Raw genomic sequence first — 22,454 nt, 5'->3', positions numbered from 1 at the left:
TGTTCTTCTACATATTTTTGGTAAAAAAAATCACAATAAGCGATTATTGATTGGTTTGCGCAAAAGTTATAGCGTTTACAAAATAGGGATAGTTTTATAGCATTTTTATTAATAATTTTTTATTATTTTTTTTTTTACTAGTAATGGCGGCGATCAGCGATTTTTATTGTGACTGCGACATTGTGGGGGACCCATCGGACATTTTTGACACATTTTTGGGACCATTGTCATTTATACAGTAATCACTGCTATATAAATGCAGTGATTCCTGTGTAAATGACACTGGCAGTGAAAGGGTTAACCAGTGGGTGGCAGTGTAGGGGTTAAGTGTTCCTAGGGGTGTGTTACTAACTGTGGGGGGGTTGGGCTTTCATTTAGTGAACATTGATCTCTGCTCCAATCACATGGAGCAGAGATCAGCGTCACTAGTTGCTAGGCAGAATGGAGAAATGTTGTTTACACAGCATTTCCTCCATTCGGTCGCTCCGTGAGACGATCGCGGGGATGCCTGCGGCGATCGAGTCCGCGGGTCCCGCGACCGGACTCACGGGGGTCCCGACCAGCGCGGGAGCGCGCCGCCGGCGGCGTGCTCCCGATGGCAGGGCGGCATTGAATATTGGACGTACCTGTACGCCAATATGCCTGCCCGTGCCATTCTGTCGACGTACATCGTCGTGCGCTGGTCGGGAAGTGGTTAAAAAAATTCTACAGGTTACCAATCTTGAGTGACAGAGAAGGTCTAGTGCTAGAATTATTTCTCTCGCTCTAACGATTGCGATGATACCTCACATTTGTGGTTTGAACACAGTTTTCATATGTGGGCACGACTTATATATGCATTGGCATTTGCACGCGAGCACAGCAGGACGGGGCGCTATAAAAGAAAATATTTTCCTATTTATTTAACTTCTTATTTTTTATTTTTTACACTGTCCTTTAAAAAAATAAAAAAATAATTGGATCATGTTTATTCCTATAAACATCCCTTGTAATAGAATAGGGCTCGGGGCGCAGAGCATTGCACTGTGAAACCCATCCACCTGTGACAATAGCAAATTAATATTTGCTATCTTCTTCTGCCTTCTCTTCCTGGGCAATCAGGATGGCCGGGAGGGGAAGCTGAGGAAGCCATGGAGGGGTGAGTGTGGGGGCGGGACTGTCACCGTGGATTGGTGAGTGTGGGTGGACCTAGGGGATCTTTTTATGTTTGCGTTTTTTTTTTGGTATTAAAAAAAAATAATTTGGGGTGGGTGGGGTCTTTGGTGAGATATCAGAGGTCTAAACAGACCCCACATATCTCTTTCTTTTGAGACAGAGAAAGGGACTGAAGATAATCCCTTTTCTCTTCAGCATTTTGCTTGAATGAATGAGGAATCTGTATAGAGAGAGATTTCTTATTCATTCATAAAATTACAGTCTGATACATAGTAACGCTCCAGTGATTGCTGCCTATATCCACTTGAGTGATTGCTGCCTATATCCACTGTACTACAGGGGGGGAGCTTAGTAAACACATGCCCAGAGCTCTTTTTACAATTTGGCACTGCATCGCTTTAACTGACAATTGCGCGGTTGTTCGATGCTGTAACCAAACAAAATTTGTGTCCTTTTTTCCGCACAAATAGAGCTTTCTTTTGGGGTATTTGATCACCTCTGTGGTTTTTATTTTTTGCGCTATAAACAAAAAAGAGTGAGAATTTTGAAAAAAAAAATATATATTTTTTTACTTTTTGCTATGATAAATATTCTCAATTTTGTTTCAAAGCACATTTCTTTATCAGTTTAGGCCAATATATATAGTCTTCTACATATTTTTGGTAAAAAAAAATCTCAATAAGCATATATTATTATTATTATTATAGTATTACTATTATATTATTAGTAATGGCGGTGAGCTGCGATTTTTAGTGGTACTGCAACATTACGACAGACAGATCGGAGACTTTTGACACTTTTTTGGGACCATTGGCATTTATACAGTGATCAGTGCTATAAAAATGCACTGATTACTGTGTAAATGTCACTGGCAGGGAAGGGGTTAACACTAGGGATCAAGGGCTTAAATGTGTGTTCCCTCACTGTGTTCTAACTGTATAGGGGTTGGATTGACTAGGAGAGGAACTATATAGTTTTTCCTAATTAGTAGGTGCAAATAATGTCTCATGGGGATTTGTGTGTTTACACATAAATCCCCATTCTGGCGCTTGTGCACGTCGGCCATGCGCATCGGGTCCCCCACCGTACAGCGATCGCACACGTGCCGAACAAGGGTAGGAGGTACCCATATGGGATTTCGGTGAGGAGAGCCATTGTGCCGCAGTATATCTGCGTGACATGGCCGGGAACCAGTTAAGGTGAAAGTTAGTGGTGGGAGGTATAGAAGCAGGGGGGCAGAGAAGGGGTGGGGGGAGGGTCACATTTCAGGTTTATACCTCTTATCCACTGAACAGAGTTAAAAAATAGCTTTGCAAAGTCTGCTGAACAATTCTGATATAAGTTTATGGTCATTGAGGGAGAAATGAGGTCCGTACTGTGTACTTTGCCACCTGTGGGCACTTTTTAGGTCTGTATGGCGTTTGGACCTGGCAGTGAAAGGTTTAAAATGGATCAGGGTCCAAACTTTTGCGATGTTTGAGAGTTCTGGCACGACCCGAACTGAACCGGGGGGGGGGGGGGGGTGTACGGCCCATCATGTTACATTGTCATTTGCTGAAATATCCTTTGTGATATGCAAAATATAAATTTTATTGGAATTCATTTATAGACTAGAAGAGCCTCATGAAACACTGAGTGCTTTTGTAAACAATCCGTTCATTTAATGTTATGTCCTTTCTTTCTGCAGTGAAAAGGTGTCACCAAAGTCTACTTATAAACACACCTTCACCCTTCTGCCTCTTCTGGCATACAACCGAGAGAAGAGGGAAATTGCTCTTGATGGCAAACTTAAACATGAGGACACCAATCTGGCATCTAGCACTCTGTAAGTAAGTTTTGATGCAGGAACTTCAGAGAAATCCAACACCTATTATTGTGTGAATCTTTTGTAAATCATAGCGTCAGACCACATAAATTTGGCCAAGATTTTAAAGTTGTTCATATACTTTTAAAGTTGTTCTAAACTCTTAAAGAACAAATCTTAAAAACCTTCTATTAATCTCAGCCTACCCCCAATTATTTTGCTCTTGTGACTGTTATGCCGCGTACACACAATTGGAATTTTGGTCGGAAAAAGCTCTGATGGTTTTCCCGGAATTCCGATGGGATTTAGCTCAAGCTGTCTTGCATACACACGCTCACACCCAATTCACACTGTCAAGAACGTGGTGAGTTCAGATTTAACAAAGAAAATGTATTACAAGTAAACCTGGGAATGAGGGAACAAGCAATTTGAGGAAATAGAGTACCTGTGCTTCTGCAAGTTTTTAATCACATTTAAAATTGTGTTGAAACTTGGAATCTCAATATATAAAGCCATGGGTGGTTAAATTATCTGCTACCAATGCAGCATGCTTGTGAGCTTGAATGAATATATATCTCCTGATAAAAGCAGAAGTAATGACAGAGGAGAGGAAATACTCCATTTGTGAATGGTATAAATGGAGTGAAATATTCCTCCTATGAAGATGTGGACCAGGCCATCTTAAAAGTTAAGAAGAAAAATTACCCAGACATAAATGGTATCCAAGAAATTCCCATTGAAATATTTTGTTTTAGAAGTGAAAAAAAAAGTGACAAGGTCTACATCTATCTGTTTATTATATTATTGTCTTCTTTTTTGTTTTTGCATGTAATTTACCAAGAGCATCCAGTGAACTAAAATAAAAAATACATTATTGTTAGGCTTCATTACTGACTTCACCTTACTCTTTTTCCAGTTTAAAGGAAGGCATTGATCGCACTGTCATGGGAATCTTAGTGGATTACAAGATTAAAGTGACTCTCACTGTCTCTGGGTAATTGATCCATATTCGATTTGTTTTATTCCTATTCCAATTAGGATCTAACTATTCTGTAAATTACAATTACTGTGATTAAATCTGTACCAACTTCTTAAAAAAGGATAAAAAAATGTCCGCTTGATAAAACATAGCTGTTTGCATGATATATTTGCATTTTTACTGTATGTGCCAAACTTTAACAGAATCAAAGGAGCTGGAAGTAGCCATTATCATATATATTGTTTATATTTTTTAATAAATTCTTTATTTAAAGTGGAGTTCCACCCAAAAGTGGAAGTTCTGATTTAAGGACTCCTAACCCCTTGACATACCACATTTGGCATGTAATTTTTTTTGAGGGGGGGGAGTAGGTACCTAGATTTGACATGTACCCAGCTCCCACTTCCACTTGGGCCACCTAGGCGACTTGAGTGTAAGTTCTTCTCTCCCCCTCCCTGCAATCTTCTTGGACACAGCACGGGTCCCAGAAGATTGTCCAGCCATTGAGAAGGCGCAGCGTGTCTTGCGCATGCGCAGTGCGCACCTGGCTGTGAAGCCGCAAGCTGCCACAGCCGGGTGGCCACACTTGCGATGCCGGTAAGAGGGTTCAGGCGGCTGCATCGCTGGATCCTGGGATAGGTGAGTGTGTGTTTATTAAAAGTCAGCAGCTACACTTTTTGTTATTCGGTTCGTTATTCGGGTCTGAACTTTCACGGTGTTTGAAAGTTTTGGTGCAAACCGAACAGGGGTCCATTTAGCCCATCCCTAGTCGGCAATATGATACATAACATTAAAGGAAGAAACATTAAACAGCACTATATGAAAAATGTATAAATACTAAACATATACTAGTAAAAGGATGGCTGTTTAAAGGGGTTGTAAACCCTCGCGGTTTTTCACCTCAATGCATTCTATGCACTGAGGTGAAAAACCTCGTGTAGTGCAGCAGTCACGCAAAGTCCACCTTTTAATTACCTGAGCCCGATCATTCCTGCGACGGGGATGAGCACACCTGCTCCAGCTGGTGTCTCGGGTCCTGATTGTATAGATTGATAGCAGTGCAGCCATTGGCTCCTGTTGCTGTCAATCAAATCCAATTATGTGGGAGCCCGGGGGGGGGGGAGCCGAGTCCTGCTGTCTTTGTCAATAGACGCAGCAGCAGGACTTGTGAGCACAGGCGTCCCGAAGGAGATCACCTCTCTGACGGGGCACTCGAGAATACGAGGGGGCAGGAGTGCCACTGAGGGACCCCAGAGGAGGAGGATCGGGGCCACTCTGTGCAAAAAACAATTACATATCCTTTAAGCACCATTATGCTATTTTATGACACGTGTGTGTGTATATATATATATATATATATATATATATATATATATATATATAAATAAAAATGGATTACGGCACTAAGTTTAACAGCTCCATGCTTCATTACAGCTTTTTATTAAACCCAACTGTTTCATACTATAGGGTCAATCTCAAAGCTAACAAACTAGGGTAAGCATACTTATTTTTAAAAATGTGACAGTTATTTTCTTTCGAGTCCATTGAGATTTGAAAATTACAGTCACATGACTAAATTGGAACTCTTTTTCCCTTAGTTTTGTGAACTGAGTCTGATCTCTTAAAACTGATTCAGAGGAAACACTGTGCTGAAGAAAAAAAATCTATTCAATCTGTGCTTCTAAAAAGGCTGAACTTCAGACAAGCAGCTGAATATATATTGAAACAGTATATGGGAAATACTTCTACAGGAACTGTTTTACTTGTCAAAGTCTGGATAGGATTTATACTGATACAATATTTTATCCCAGTCTAGTGGCTAGTTTTTGTATTCACTAATGAGATTCAATGTCATGGCCTCACAAAGCCTGCTGGAGCTAGGGATGGAGAGGCTTAGAAGTGTAAGCCTAAAGGTGACCTTAGCCTGCTAGCCATTTGATATGAGGCATATGGAGCCTGGAATGGAGAGGTCTAATAAAATTTTAAAATGGGCAAATTACACAGATTCATTCAACAAAAAAAAGCACAAGCTGTGCAGGGGTAACAACAAAAGGTGTGGGCGTCATTGGCAGGCAGGTCAGCAGTTTTATCCATAAGAATGTGTTGTCAACAGATTAAAGTGTAGACCACTATATGCTGCCCTTTCAGACCCTGCCACCCAAAGAATACACTGTTTTAATCCAAGCAAGAAATTCTGCCTTGGGAAAAGGAATTGTTATCCTATGTAGTTGTTTAATCTAGAGGATCATTAACCTCCACTGCATCAGAAGGCCAAAAAGTTAAGAACATGCACCTCTTTTCTCTCATTCGGTCAGCATGTGCATAACAGCACAGGCTAATTGTCTTCTACTTCTGGCTCTTCCTTCAGTCTAAATTCTACTGTATTGGGGAGAACAGAGGGCTGATATTAAGCCAAAGTCAGGAACTTAGCCTAGTTTAACTTCACATAAAAGCAATGTTTTGTAACCATTACAAAACAAAATTACTTAATTGCTTTGCCTGGCGTTCAGATTTAAATTCTTATGTGATCTCTTGAAGCCACACTAGCCTGTTTTTTATGCGGAATTGCTATCTCTTGTCACATGATTCTGAGCTGCACAACTTCGCTTTAATGGTTCAGTACATGGGATGAAGGCAGCAATAGAGAATTAACAAAGCAAATAGACCTGTTTCAGTTCTCTCTGCACCACCTGCACCAGTTTCTACTTTAGAGTGAAATTAGACGTGAAATAAAAATTGGTGCAGGTCTGCACCTAATTAGCAGAGGGAATATAGCAGTTTTTTCGATATAGAAAACTGCTGCACTAGGTGGGACCTTGTCATTTGGGATGTGAACTGTCAGCAGACTGCCTACATCCTTCTCTCTGCCCGTGCAGTAATTACACTACATGAGCAGAGCATAGTGCTTGATTTCTTCCAGAGAGAGCATATACAAAGTGTTTTGTTTGTGCATTTTGAACAAGAGGCTTTCGAGAAGTAGCAGTGCCATGTGCTAAGAAAATATGATTTCTTGAAAATTAATGGTGTCAGGCCCTGCATTGCCTTCATGTAACTAATATAGAAAAATGGGAATCCTGCCTATTATACAAATGGTAGTACTCACTGCAAAGATTGCGGGGGGGGGGGGGGGGGGAGATGATCAATATAATTAGCAAGAAACGAAAAAAAAAAACAGAATGATGTAAACACACCCTACAAAGTTAAACTACAAATATTTATTCGCTGAAAAAGGCAAAAACTAGTACAAAAATACCAACCATAGTGTCCTAAAATCCAGAATAAAAGGACCAGAGAGAGAGAGAATCCCAAAAATAGGGAATTAATCTCCTTTGGTCAATCAATTCCCCAAAAGATATATAACAGGTAAGTAATTCAAAATACTCCTCTTAACAAAATGAAGGGGAGATAATCATGCAGTGGGTAGATCCCTCCCTCCCCCAATATAGTACACCCCCCCCCGCCCACAAGCACCTATTACTTCCCCAAGCTATCAGGGGCGAGATCCAAACTGGATGATTCCTGGAGGAAAGCAGTGTGATTCTGTAACTACAGAAATCATTCACACGATTTGACCTCTGGAAACGATACAGTTACAGTTACTAAAATAGGATACACATGTCATACCCGCAATAAGTCAAGCAGTCAGTCAGGAACATGTATAATGTCATAAGAGGAACAAAGAAGAGGGGGTCCCCTGGGGGTGGACTTTTAAGGCACGTACAAATTATAATAGTATACAAATTATTTTATTACATAAAACCAACAAGAGGTAATTGAATATACAGTATACATTAGAGAGTACACCAACAGGTGTATATACAACCAGTATTGATGCTATGTCGTATCATTCATTTGAACAGAAACACCCTACGCGTTTCGGAGCTTGGAAAAGCATGTCCTTCTTCAGGGGTGTGTGGATACAATGTTTCTGTAGAATCTAATAAATGGCAAGGAACAGGGTAGCACAGTTATATAGTATCTAAACAGGTGGTGACACACGGGTACAAAAAAATAGTTAAACAGACACAATTTCAAAATACTTACAAGACTGTTAACATATATGACAATAGCCGCTGGGCACCATTTGATAAAAGAACAAATGTCATAAGAGGAGGAGATCACACAGAGTTAATCCAAAAAATGAAAATATACTTTTTCCTCACGATGATAAAGTATATTCTCAAACATGCAAAAAGTCCTGTTATGTTATCCTGATAGATGGCATGTATGTGGTAGGACAAAGCCAGACACTGAATTAAGCTGGATGGATCACTGAGCACTCCAATCTAGAACTAGTCTGATATATAACATGAAAAGAGGCGATCTCACAGGTGCCATCAGTATAACCTTATGCCGAAGTTCCCACAACATGCAAATATATCCTCCAGGCAATTAAAATGGTAAGATCGAGGTTACTTACTGATAGTTGATACACAGAGATCTCTCCAATATAGGATGAGATTCAACTGGTCCGTCTGTGTTTAGTTGCCATAGATCTCCAACTAGTGATCACTCATCTGTAATTCAGGTAATGATTTCCAAATCCAATATAGGGCGTCGATATAAGTTGAGCTGTTAGTGATCCATAGAATAGTGCAGTCCATGATTTCAGTGTCTGTTCTCCATGGTTAATTGTCCATTAGCATCCTTCTAAAGCCTTGTACACATGGTCGGAGAATCCGTCGGATTGTGTCCTATCGGACCATGTCGTCGGATAATCCGACTGTGTGTGGTATGCATCGGACTGATTCTGACCGAATATCCATCGGACCCAATTTTCCAACATGTTGGAAATATTTCCCGACCAACTGGTTCGATCGGACATACTCCGATCATGTGTAGCGAATTTTCATCAGACCAAGTGCCACGCATGCTCAGATCAAATTCCTACATCAAAGCTATTGGTTACTAGCCTGAATGTAGTCCCATCGTAACGAAATTACATCATCACATTCTGAAAGATCGGATTTTTCGACAACTTAGTCCGACCGTGTGTATGCAACAGTTTCGGACACAATCCGGCAGACTAAATCTGACGGACAAAATCCGATGGATTTGGTTGGCAGAATCTCCGACCGTGTGTACAGGGGCTTAGAGTCACTCATGCTGATCGTTTCAAAGTCTATATGTCATCAGGTTCTAGTTTAGTTTCTCAAGCCCATTATAGAGGTATAGGCTAGGGTAGGCAGCAAATACTAGGGGTGTCTATCCCAGCAAAAAGCTAAAAGCTTACATGTTTCATTCCTTAATTAGCGGAACTTCATCAGAGCTCAGTTCATCAGAGCTCAGTTCTTCTAATTAAGGAATGAAACATGTAAGCGTTTAGCTTTTTGCTAGATAGACCCACGCCCCCCCCCCCCCCCCCCGGTTTTTGCTCCCTACCCTAGCCTATACTTCTATGATGGGCTTGAGAAACAAAACTAGAACCTGATGGACCTGATGACATATAGACTTTGAAACGATCAGCATGAGGGACTCTAAGAAGGATGCTAATGGACAATTAATCATGGAGAACAGACACTGAAATCATGGACTGCACTATTCTATGGATCACTAACAGCCCGACTTATATCGACACCCTATATTGGATGTGGAAATCACTACTTGAATTACAAATGAGCGATCGCTAGTTGGAGATCTATGACAACTGAACACAGACGGACCGGTTGAATCTCATCCTATATTGGAGAGATCTCTGTGTATCAACTATCAGTAAGTAACTGCTATCTAGGGATGAGCTCCGGCGTGTTCACATGTTCCACGTGCAGAGCCCGCCAGGAAGTCGGCGCAGTGCTGCACTAATCACAGTCAGCAAGACATTTCCCGATCTCAGCAGCCGCGCATCGGGACAATGTCTCACTGCCTGTGATTAGCGCAGCTGACTTCCTCGTGGGCTCTGCATGTGGAGCATGCAAACACACCGCAGCTCATCCGTACCGCTATCTTACCATTTTAATTGCCTGGAGGATATACCTGCATGTTGTGGGAACCTCGGCATAAGGTTATACTGATGGCACCTGTGAGATCGCTTCTATTCATGTTATATATCTGACTAGTTTGGAATTGGAGTGCTCAGTGATCCATCCAGCTTAATTCAGTGTCTGGCTTTGTCCTACCACATACATGCCATCTATCAGGATAACATAACAGGACTTTTTGCATGTTTGAGGATATACTTTATCATCGTGAGGAAAAATAATATTTTTATTTTTTGGATTAACTCTGTGTGATCTCCTCCTCCTATGACATTATACATGTTCCTGACTGACTGCTTGACTTATTGCGGGTATGACATGTGTATCCTAACTGTATCGTTTCCAGAGGTCAAATCGTGTGAATAATTTCTGTAGTTATAGAATCACACTGCTTTCTTCCAGGAATAATCCAGTTTGGATCTCGCCCCTGATAGCTTGGGGAAGTAATAGGTGCTTGTAGGGGGGGGGGTACTATATTGGGGGAGGGAGGGATCTACCCACTGCATGATTATCTCCCCTTCATTTTGTTGAGAGGAGTATTTTTAATTACATTACCTGTTATATATCTTTTGGGGAATTGATTGACCAATGGAGATTAATTCCCTATTTTTGGGATTTTCTCTCTCTCTGTTACTTTTATTTGGGATTTTAGGACACTATGGTTGGTATTTTTGTACTAGTTTTTGATTTGTCAGCGAATAAATATTTGTAGTTTAACTTTTTAGGGTGTGTTTACATCATTGTGCTTGTTATTATTTTTTTTCGTTTCCTGCATGGCCTTCCCATGTGTTCCATCTGCAGTTCATTTAAAAAGCTGGAGCAAATTTGAGCCAAAGACATATGTTTACACATCACTATAGACGACAGCACCAGGTCTCTGTTTCGTCTATAACCGATTCAATGTACATTATATGTAATGTTTGTCAGATTCATAAATAACAATTGTTCTGCTTCCTCCCCCACTGGCAGCTTATTGGGCGACATGACTTCAAGGTACAGAATTATTATGATAATGTGCACATTTTATATGAAAAGAAGTGTTTGTAGTACAGTGCTTGTCAATACTGTCTATTCCCATTTAGACTCAAGTATCCCATTGGTATTAAATCGGTATTAACCTGAAAACAAACATTTATTATATTGCAGCTTACCAATTTTTTGATGTGATGGCTGCATTCGTTTTTCTTTTTTAGTTTATCTTTCTTTTATTTTCACCCGATTATCTGCCCAGTTAGGCTGGATTCACACCTATGCATTTTTAGTGCTTTTTGCATTTTGCAGATTTGCACTACAGAACATGTTCCATAGAAAACCATGTTAAATGGACTGTAGTGCAAAATGCAAAAAGCACTAAAACTGCATAGGTGTGAATCCAGCCTTAGTCTGTTGTTTTTCAACAGAATGAGCTGTCCTGCAGATGCAGCAGTTAGAGAGTTAAACCATTTACCACTGACAGGGGTGCTTACAATGATTTGTTTTTATTTATTTATACAAACACAGTAAGCTGCACTGGGTATAAATAGTAAACCTCTCAAATACAGCTGCTGACACAAAATTGCTGGACAAACAATTTAAATACAAAATAGAAAATATAAATGCAGCGCTATAAAAACTCCATATAAAAATGTCCGGTATGTAAAAGAGTCCCAAATTAGTTCAATCCCATCCAAAGTTAAAACACCAAATCAAGGAAGAAATCATACAACCAGGTGATTCAGAGGTAAACTGAACAAGTTGGAATACTGACTTATGCCGCGTACACACGATCAAACAATCGGGTGGAAAAGTCCGGCAAACTCAAGTCCGCCGGACAATCCCCCCGTGTGTAGCCTCCGGCGGACTTTTTTTACCCGAAAGTACGGCGGACTTAGAAAGTATTTTTGCACTCCAATCTTCCCGCCAGACTTGCATTTCGGCGGACAATCCGGCCGTGCGAATGCCAGTCCGCCGTACTTTTGAAATGAACAGACTTTTCCCGCCCGGAGAAAAGTCTGTTCATTTTGAGCACGTCTCCAGGTAGCGGGGCCCGCCTACCTGGAGACGTGTGGACTTAAAGGGGAACCCCAACGCCAGACTCCTCCGCTATCTTCTGCTAGCTCTTTTACTAGCGGAGTAGCCCGGCTTTCTTCCTCGCCGCAGCCCTCTTCTTCGGACTTCGGGGGTCTTGTCCCCCTCTTCGGTTCTTCTTTCCGGGCCACCGCGCCTTCTTCTAGCTCTTTTGCAGGCGGTCTTCTGTCGCCGCTGTCGTCGCCGCCTTCTGTTCTTCTGTTCTTCTCTTCAGATGTTGCCTCGTCGCATCCTCCGCTCACAATGGCACGGACGCGACGTGCGGCGACTTATATAGGGACATCACCAGATGATGTCCCCGCCCATTATGGTGTCACAGTCCCAGAGGATGCGACACAAGAACAGAAGGCGGCGACGACGACAGCGGCGACAGAAGACCAGGCCACTGCCTGTAAAAGAGCTAGAAGAAGGCGCGGTGGCCCGGCAAGAAGAACCGAAGAGGGGGACAAGACCCCCGAAGTCATAAGAAGAGGGTGGTGGCGAGGAAGAAAGCCGGACTCCTCCGCTAGCAAAAGAGCTAGAAGACGATAGCGAAGGAGTCCGGCGAGAAGACCCCCGAAGACGGAAGACCCCGGAGCTGTGAAATAAACAATTTTAACCCTTGTGTGTTGTGGTTTTTTTTACTTTTTTTACAGGTGAATGGGTAGGGGTACATTGTACCCCATACTCATTCACATAGGGTGGGGGGCCGGTATCCGGGGGTCCCCTTATTAAAGGGGGCTCCTGGATTCCGATAAGCCCCCCACCCGCAGACTCCGACAACCAACGGCCAGGGTTGTCGGGAAGAGGCCCTTGTTCTCATCAACATGGGGACAAGGTGCTTTGGGGTGGGGGGGCCGCGCGGCCCCCCTTCCCCAAGGCACCCCCCATGTTAAGGGCACACGGCCTGGTACGGCTCAGGAGGGGGGCGCTCACTCGTACCCCCCTTTCCTGGCCGGTCGGGTAGCGTGCTCGGACAAGGGTCTGATGTGGACCTGGGGGGGACCCCACGCCAATTTTTTTAAGTCCATACCAGGTGGCGGGGCCAGCGACGTCTCCTTTGCGGGCCCCTGGCTACCTGGAGACGCGCTCAAAATGAGTGGACATTCCTCCACGTGTGTGGGCGAGTCCATTCATTTCAAAAGTACGGCGGATAGTCCGGCGGACTTAGTACGCCGTATTAGTCCGCTGAAAAAGTGCCGTGTGTGGGCAAGTAGCCCGTTCGGAAAGTCCGCCGGGAAGTCCGCCGGACTAAGTCCGCCGGATAGTTGGCTACGTGTGTACGCGGCATTATCCTCCTCTCCCTGCCTGTTTGCTTAATTATTGTTCTACAGAATTTGATTCAGAAATAGTCATCTGTATACATAAGGCAGCTCTTCTTTATTCTCTTAACAGAAAGCCTATAACCCTCTATGTATCCTGTGTCATGGGTGCATCCTCTGTTAAGGAGAATGTGTTTACACGTTTTCTTTCCTTCATTATTATCAGGGCTAAAAATACAAATAAAATGCATTTCTTTCCTTAAAACTGAGTTCTGCTTAAAAAAAATATATATATTAAAAGTCAACAGCTACAAATACTGTAGCTGCTGACTTTTAATAATTGGACACTTACCTGTCCCAGGGTCCAGCGATGCGGGGGAACTAAGCTCCACTCGTCTCCCCCTCCTCTCTGCAGCGCCGGCATTGTCACTGTGGGCAGCCACTGCACATGCATGAGCCACGCGTCATGACTAGCCAGGCACTCATCTGGAACCTGGGACATGTCCCAGATGATTGCGGAGAGGGAGGGGGGATAGGTGATCTCCCTTCTGGTACCACGGTGCACCGGGAGGAAGTGGGAGCTGGGACCCTCTAAAAAGAGGGTTCCTGCTCCCCCCCCAAAAAAATGACACGCCCAATGTGGCATATGAGTGGGTCACCTCCCTTAAAGCGGAAATTCCATTTTCGGGTGGAACTTCGTTTTATATCTGCTTTGCTCAGGGTCCTGTTAGCAAGCTGGGGAACTGTTAACAGCCCCTTAGACTCTGACTTTAAGAAAGTTGCTAGTTCCACCTCTGGGTGCTTAACATGATTGTAAAAGCTACATTTTTATTAAATTAAAATAACAAACAATGGTTTTGCACCGACCCTCCCCTTCTCCCCAATGCTATGGGGGAACTCATGCATGTTTGCCCCCAAGCCCTGCGTGTCCATTGACAGAGCGTGGCTCAGCCCCGTCCCACACTCTCTAACTGGCTGTGATTGACAGCAGCAGGAGCCAATGGTTCCCACTGCTGTGTCTGAGCCAATGAGGATAGAGAGAGCCAAAACAACCTCTCCTCTTGTGCGCATTTCTGGATCGAGATCGGGTTCAGGTAAGTATAAGGGGGGCAGCCACATGCAGGAGGACTTTTACCATAATGCTGAGAATGCATTAAGGTAAAAAAATATATATTTTTAGAACCACTTTAATGCACAGACCTGCAGACAGCATGCTTAAAGTGATTATAAAATCAAATTTAAAAAAAAAATAAACATGATATACTTACCTCCTCTGTGCAGTTGGGTTTTGCACAGAGCAGCCCAGATCCTCCTTTTCATGGGTCCTTCTTTGCTGCTCCTGGCCCCTCCCTCCTTTGAGTGCCCCTCAGCCAGCAGCTTGGTACAGGGGACATCCAAGCTGAGTCAGAGCTTTGTGCATCCATTCAGTCATGGAGCCCTGACCTGGCCCCGCCCCTCTCCCTGATTCCCTGACTGAGTTTGATTGACAGCCGTGGGAGCCAATGGCGCCGCTGCTCGATCTCAGCCAATCAGGAGTAGTGTCCTGGATGGCTGAGGAGATTGTGCACATCGCTGGAGAGAGAAGGGGCCCAGGTAGGTAATTAGGGATGGAGCTGGGGAGGCTGCTACACACAGAAGGTTTTTTAAAGAGTAACAATATGGCAGTCCATGTGACAGCCATGCTTACTAGGCCTGAGCACATGCAATGTGGCACTGCTAGTGCAGTGTACTTAACCACTTCAGCTCCGGACCAATAAACACCTTAAGGACCAGAGGTCTTTTTGCAATTTCGCACTGCGCTGCTTTAACTGGTAATTGCGCGGTCATGCAATATTGCACCCAAACGAAATTTGCGTCCTTTTCTTCCCACAAATAGAGCTTTCTTTTGATGGTATTTGATTGCCTCTGCGATTTTTTTTTTTTGCGATATAAATGGAAAAAGAGCGTAAATTTTGAAAAAAAAAGATATTTTCTTCTTTTTGTTATAAGAAAAATCGAATAAACTAAATTTTAGTCATACATTGAGGGCAAAATTTATTCAGCCACATGTCTTTAGTAAAAAAAATGTCAATAAGCGTATATTTTTTGGTTTGCGCAAAAGTTATAGCGTCTACAAACTAGAGTACATTTTCTGGAATTTACACAGCTTTTAATTTATGACTGCCGATCTCATTTCTTGAGGTGCTAAAATGGCAGGGCAGTACAAATCCCCCCCAAATGACCCCATTTTGGAAAGTAGACACCCCAAGGAAATTGCTGATGGGTATGTTGAGCCCATTGAATATTTATTTTTTTTGTCCTAAGGGATTGAATAATGACAAAAAAAAAAAATTTTTTTTACAAAAAGTTGTCACTAAATGATATATTGCTCACACATGCCATGGTTATATGTGAAATGACACCCCAAAATACATTCTGCTGCTTCTCCCGAGTACGGGGATACCACATGTGTGGGACTTTTTGGGAGTCTAGTCGCGCACGGCACCCCGAAAACCAATCACCACCTTCAGGATTTCTAAGGGTGCAAATTTTTGATTTAACTCCTCACTACCTATCACAGTTTCGAAGGCCATAAAATGCCAAAATAGCACAAAACCCCCCCAAATGACCCCATTTTGGAAAGTAGACACCCCAAGCTATTTACTGAGAGGCATGTTGAGTCCATGGAATATTTTATATTTTGCCAAAAGTTGCGGGAATATTACAAACTTTTTTTTTTTTGCACAAAGTTGTCACTAAATGATATATTGCTCACACATGCTATGGGCAGAAGTCAAATTACACCCCAAAATAAATTCTGCTGCTTCTCCCGAGTACGGGGATACCACATGTGGGGGACTTTTTGGGAGCCTAGTTAACTAGCTACCTAGCGACACTAGCGACACTGATGCAGCGTTCAGAAAAATTATCGCTTAGTGACACTGGCAAAAGGGGGTGAAAGGGTTAACTAGCGGAAATCAGGGGGTTAAAACCATTATTGGGTAGTATATCGGGGTACCTAGCGCTATAAAAACCTGGCGGTGAACCTAAAAAAATAACTAGCTACCTAGCGACTGTAGCGACACTAATGCAGCGATCAGAAAAACGATCGCTTAGTGACACTGGCAAAAGGGGGTGAAAGGGTTAACTAGCGGCAATCAGGGGGTTAAAAACATTATTGGGTAGTATATCGGGGTACCTAGCGATATAAAAACCTGGCGGTGAACCTAAAAAAATAACTAGCTACCTAGCGACACATGCAGCGATCAGAAAAATGATCGCTTAGTGACACTGGCAAAAGGGGGTGAAAGGGTTAACTAGCGGCAATCAGGGGGTTAAAAACATTATTGGGTAGTATATCGGGGTACCTAGCGCTATAAAAACCTGGCGGTGAACCTAAAAAAATAACTAGCTACCTAGCGACTGTAGCGACACTAATGCAGCGATCAGAAAAACGATCGCTTAGTGACACTGGCAAAAGGGGGTGAAAGGGTTAACTAGCGGCAATCAGGGGGTTAAAAACATTATTGGGTAGTATATCGGGGTACCTAGCGATATAAAAACCTGGCGGTGAACCTAAAAAAATAACTAGCTACCTAGCGACACTAGCGACACATGCAGCGATCAGAAAAATGATCGCTTAGTGACACTGGCAAAAGGGGGTGAAAGGGTTAACTCTAGGGGCAATCAGGGGGTTAAATCTTTATTGGGGGGTGATAGGGGGCTACCCTGGACCTAACACTAACTGTCCTGACAGTTTTTACTGTCACAACTGACACTGAATGCATTGATCAGTAAAGAAATGATCAATGCAATCAGTGACACTGTGACTGGGGGGGGGAGGGGGGGCGATCGGGGGAGGGATCGGGGGGGGTTTGTGTGCCTGTGTGTACCTACATGTCAGTGTAGTGTTCGTGCAGACTTACTTTTACTCTTCTCCTCGTAGTCCGGTCAAAAAGACCGCCCCGAGGAGAATGACATCACTTCCTCCTTCCTGTGTAAACAATACACAGGGGAGGAAGCTTCTCATTGGCCAGGAGCGATCCAGAGGGGGTGGCCGAAAACGAACGGCCATCCCCTCATCACGGAGCGCTACTGGACCGAATCGGACCGCCGTAACCAGCGGGAGGGGGTCCGATGGGACCCCCCACCCGCTGGAAGGCAATCACATAGATGTACGTGATTATGCCTGCCTGTGCCATTGTGCTGACGTACAATGGCAATACGGCGGTCCTCAAGTGGTTAAAGGAGTTGTAAAGGAGATGTAAATTCTATGCATGAAGATAATAAACCTTCTGCCTTTACAACTCCTTTAAGTACACTGCACTAGCAGTGCCACATTGCATGTGCCCAGGCCTAGTAAGCATGGCTGTCACACGGACTTCCATGTTGTTACTCTGTAACCAATCATAATAGGCATAATGTTGAGCAATTGAATCTTCAACAATGCTACAGTGACCCTACACAAAAATTGTATTTTTTATCAATGTTGAGATGTAGATGTAAATATAATGGTGTTACAGAGCAGCCACAAAATTATGCAATGCCACTCAAACCTAAATCGCCATCTGATAGAAGAATACTGAACTAAACATATTGTTTATTTTTGTTTCATGCTGGGAATTCACTGTTATTTGTTTTTTACAGTGAGGTCTCGACAGAACTCCCTTTCATCCTCATGCATCCTAAGCCAGACAGTGGAGGTAAGAAATGATTCCAAGTCAAAACTGACAAAATGGATAAAATGTAAAAAATAAGCAGTATAAACAAGAGCAATATGATTGCTGTAAATATGATATATAGTACCATATGATTGTTGTAAAACTATAAACACCACATGCCACTCCAGGTTGGTGTACCTAAAACAAATCTAGTGCTGGTCCTACATGCAATTGTAGGATATCAGAGAATAAAGGATAGATGACTGCACACTAATACAGTTAAAACAACCATTTCTATATTGTTGCAGTTAAAAGGTCCACAGCATCACAGCAACACAAGAAGAGAGCAGTTGTTAACGCATTTCACATCAAAGGCACCTGATCATAACAATATGATGCAAAATGTATTGCTGACTTAATGACTGCAAGCTGCTGCAGGCCCTGAAGCAGCAAAGCAGCCCCAAACCATATATTATACATAACTTCCCACCCTTATAATTCACAGTTGTTATGAGTTTCTTCTCCACAAAAGCTGTAACAGCATATTTATTTTTAAGCTGGCCATAGATGGTGTGATTTTCTTTACTGCAATCACAGATTGCATGAAAGAAAAACGCTCAACTTCCCCATCAGTACAGCCAGTGCTGATGAGGAAATGCCGCCCATAGAGCAATTGTGTCTTACTGGGGGGAAAGCCATCCCTCCCGGAAGAACACACAGGCTAAAGCCACTGGCAATAATCGCATGAAAAATCCAACATGCTGATTGTACCCAAGTTGATCAATCAGCCTACCCATACATGGTTTGAATCTTGGCCGGTCCCTGCTGAACCAGCCGAGGTTCAAACGGTCTATGGCTGGCTTTACTGTGACCAAACAACTTCATATTTGACTCTTTGGCTATCTGTCAGTAAATGTGGGGGGGCCTTTTTTTTCCATGTGACAAATTTGCATGGGGATGTACTTACAGTATCTCACAAAAGTGAGTACACCCCTCCCATTTTTTGGAAATATTTTATTCTATCTTTTCATGTGACAACACTGAAGAAATGACACTTTGCTACAATGTAAAGTAGTGAATGTACAGCTTGTATAACAGTGTAAATTTGCTGTCCCCTCAAAATAACTCAACACACAGCCATTAATGTCTAAACCGCTGGAAACAAAGGTGAGTACACCCCTAAGTGAAAATGTTCAAATTGGGCCCAATTAGCCCTCCCCGGTGTCATGTGACTCGCTAGTGTTATAAGATCTCAGGTGTGAATGGGGAGCAACTCATCAGAGCACAGGACACGGTTCCAGTAATCCATGTCCTTAGTCTGCTTGTCTTCAGCAAACTGTTTGCGGGCTTTCTTGTGATTCAACTTTAGAAGAGGCTTCCTTCTGGGATGACAGCCATGCAGAGCAATTTGATGCAGTGTGCGGCGTATGGTCTGAGCACTGACAGGCTGACCCCATCACCCCTCCAAGTTCTGCAGCAATGCTGGCAGCACTCATACATCTATTTCCCAAAGACAACCTCTGGATATGATACTGAGCATGTGCACTCCGCTTCTTTGGTCAATGCCTGTTCTGAGTGGAACCTGTCCTGTTAATCCGCTGTCTTACCCACCATGCTGCAGCTCAGTTTCGGGGTCTTGGCAATCTTCTTATAGCCTAGGCCATCTTTATGCAACAATTCTTTTTTTCAGATCCTCAGAGAGTTCTTTGCCATGAGGTGCCATGTTGAACTTCCAGTGACCAGTATGAGAGAGTAAGTGCGATAACACCAAATTTAACACACCTGCTCCACATTTATACCTGAGACCTGGTAACACTAACGAGTCACATGACACCGGGAAGGGCAAATGGCTAATTGGGCCCAAATTGGACATTTTCACTTAGAAGTATAGTCACCTTTGTTGTCAGCGGTTTAGACATTAATTTCTATGTGTTAAGTTATTTTGAGGGGACAGCAAATTTACACTGTTATACAAGCTGTAAACTCAATATTTAACATTGTAGCAAAGTGTCATTCCTTCAGTGTTGTCACATGAAAATATAATATAATACAAAAAATGAGGGGTGTACTCTTGTGAGATATTGTCGTTTTTCACATGACTGTATATTATATATCAGTATGCTATCCTTACATGTTTCTGAGTTTTAATCTCATTATGTTTGTCTCTTTTTTGTGGCTATTCAACACAATGACAGCTAAAGAAAGGTAAGACACATAGATATATTCAAACTTGGTGGGTAAATATACACACTGACATTTACTTCACTGCTTGCTTTTGTTGATATATACCACATGAGTCAATGGTCTCCATTTACAAAGCAGTATCTACCGGTATCTCAGCGTTTTTCAAATTTTTTTGTGGGCATTCAAAAAAAAAAAAAAAAAACACTACTAAAATACTGCACACGTGATTTTATGAAGTGATGCAGTATTTTAGTAGTGAATGCTTGTGGTAATTTAATGCCAGCCATTAGTAAATAGTAAACTAGTAAATAGCTGGTTGTTAAGAAGCGGGCAGGCACTGCGTCCTTAAAAATGGATGAGTCATCTGAATGTAAAGAAATGTAATGGTTAAAAAAATCACAGAAAAAAAGGGGCCAAAATTAGAAAACAAAATAGGTAAAAATGGTGTGGGTTTCCTCAAAATCTATAATGGACCCTTACCTGAGCATGCAGTCCAGGAAAGGGGAGGGGGATGAGCGAGTGCCCCCCCCCCGAACCATGCCAGTCCACATGCCATCAACATGGGGGTGCTTTGGGGCACGGGGGGCTCACTCCCGAAACACCATATCCCTATGTTGATGAGGACAAGGTCCTTTTCCCTACAGCCCTACGTAGGGGTTATGGGGGTCTGTGGGTTGGCATTCACCAAACAAATGCTCAAAAAGTAAATAAAAAGGTGGTCACAGATCCAGCATCAATCATGATTACTGCTGACCCGGAAAAAAAAGGATTAAAAAAAGAGCTCCGTAAGGCACAGGGCCACCTCGTGATGGCTTGCTATGAGGGCACTCAGCAGGGGGAGGGAGCCAGGAGGACCGGCAGGGGATCTGAAAAGAGGAGGATCGGGGATGGTTGTGAAAAACCATTGCACAGAGCAGGTAAGTATACCACCCTGTGTTACATAAAAAATATATTTTTACAAGATTATCAATACGTTTCTGGGTATAGCTGTATATTTTATACAAACTATTTTTTTTTCTTGAACAGTGTTTCCCTCTACACAGCTGGTTCTTTTTGTTTCAGCTTAATCTACTCATTACTTACATATATAGTACTTGTATTTTACTAATAAACAATATACACAGGGCAAATGATTTACAAAGCACATTGGGTTAGCGAAAGAGATAGTACAACAGCAATGCAGTTTGACTAAAACATCTAAATAAACTGTTGGATAAGGAATGAGTGGCCATCTTTCTTGCATTTTGCAGAAGCAGAAGTATCTTCCCTTTCAGGGGGTACATGAACAGCAACCTAAACTTTTCAGCCTCCTATTTAGAAAACACCCTCTAACATCTTAAAAAATTAATCTATGGCATGGCTATTGATGTTCAAGTATTTACGCTGGCTAAAAGCAATAATAGACCTCAAAATAAAATGTATTATATTGTGGTTTACCTATTCTTATATACTGCTACTATAATCTCATTAACAGTCATTGTTTCCTCTTTTATAGTGAACAGGAAGAAGATTTTGTATTTGAAGATTTTGCACGTGATCATCTTAAAGATGAATTGCAACCTGAAGAGAAAGAAGAAGAGGAAGAAGATGAGAAATGAGTGGAAAGTGAAACTCTTCAATGTATTTTTTTATCCTCTAACATATGTTGCAGCTTGTCACCTTATCTTTCCACTACATAGGAGAAATTGAAAACAGGAATAAAACCCTGGATAGTATACAATATAATTTAATGCTCAATTTTCTTTGGGTGTTGTTTCCGCATTTATAGATATATTAAATGACAGTCTAGTCCTTTAAACCATTACAAGTGAAAATTAGAAAAAAACTTCCACTCTGAAAAAAAACAAAACATTGGAATCCATGCATCTGGCGCTCCCGCATGTGGATTAGGGGGCAAGACGCATGGAGGGGGGGCATCGCCCCTAATGGACGGCTGCCACTGGTGATATGCTACAAAAATGTAAACAATAAAGATGTTAGTTTTTAGTTTTCTAGTTAAATATATATACAGTGAAAAAATAAGTACACCTTATGGAAATGGTTGACTTTTTCAAAAGGTTTGAACGAGCAAATGGATTTTCATTCAAACAGTGCTTACGGATAAAGGTGATATACATGAATAAAAACTCCAAGAAAATTGCCTTTTCAATATTTTATTCAACCAAAAATATCAAAAGACGTAATTATATACTGTGGAAAAGGTGTGTACACCCTTAAGCCCCATACACACTATCAGATTGCCTGCTGAGTTTTTCCTTCAGATTTACCAAAACCATATAATATGAGGACAAACCTTAGGAGTTTCAATGTGTATGCAATCAGGCAGGCCCTTCTACTACATGGTTTTGGTAAATCTGAAGGAAAAACTCAGCAGATAATCTGATAGTGTGTATGGGGCTTTAGACCCCT

At 42.3% G+C, this 22,454-nt stretch overlaps 1 protein-coding gene across 2 annotated transcripts in view; it reads left to right on the top strand.

Moving 5' to 3' along the window:
• SAG (S-antigen visual arrestin) overlaps positions 1-22,182 on the top strand; it is a 43,865-nt gene extending 21,683 nt beyond the window's left edge. The window contains exons 11-16 of one of the 2 annotated variants that reach the window (XM_077488381.1): positions 2,843-2,980; positions 3,876-3,953; positions 10,883-10,906; positions 17,848-17,903; positions 20,057-20,066; positions 21,541-22,182. In XM_077488381.1, coding sequence (XP_077344507.1) covers positions 2,843-2,980; positions 3,876-3,953; positions 10,883-10,906; positions 17,848-17,903; positions 20,057-20,066; positions 21,541-21,643 — 409 coding nt within the window. In that variant the 3' untranslated portion in view covers positions 21,644-22,182. Of the gene's footprint in view, positions 1-2,842; positions 2,981-3,875; positions 3,954-10,882; positions 10,907-17,847; positions 17,934-20,056; positions 20,067-21,540 lie in introns of those variants that run through there. The other variant, XM_077488380.1, reaches the window with a different exon arrangement.
• The last annotated feature ends 272 nt before the right edge of the window (positions 22,183-22,454 follow it).

Source organism: Lithobates pipiens, unplaced genomic scaffold (assembly GCF_037356315.1).
Source record: "Lithobates pipiens isolate NorthernLeopardFrog02 unplaced genomic scaffold, aLitPip1_a1.2 Scaffold_18, whole genome shotgun sequence".
Taxonomy (NCBI): Eukaryota; Metazoa; Chordata; class Amphibia; order Anura; family Ranidae; genus Lithobates; species Lithobates pipiens.
Note: the sequence above shows the minus strand (reverse complement) of the source record. Positions and strands in the feature narration are given on the sequence as shown.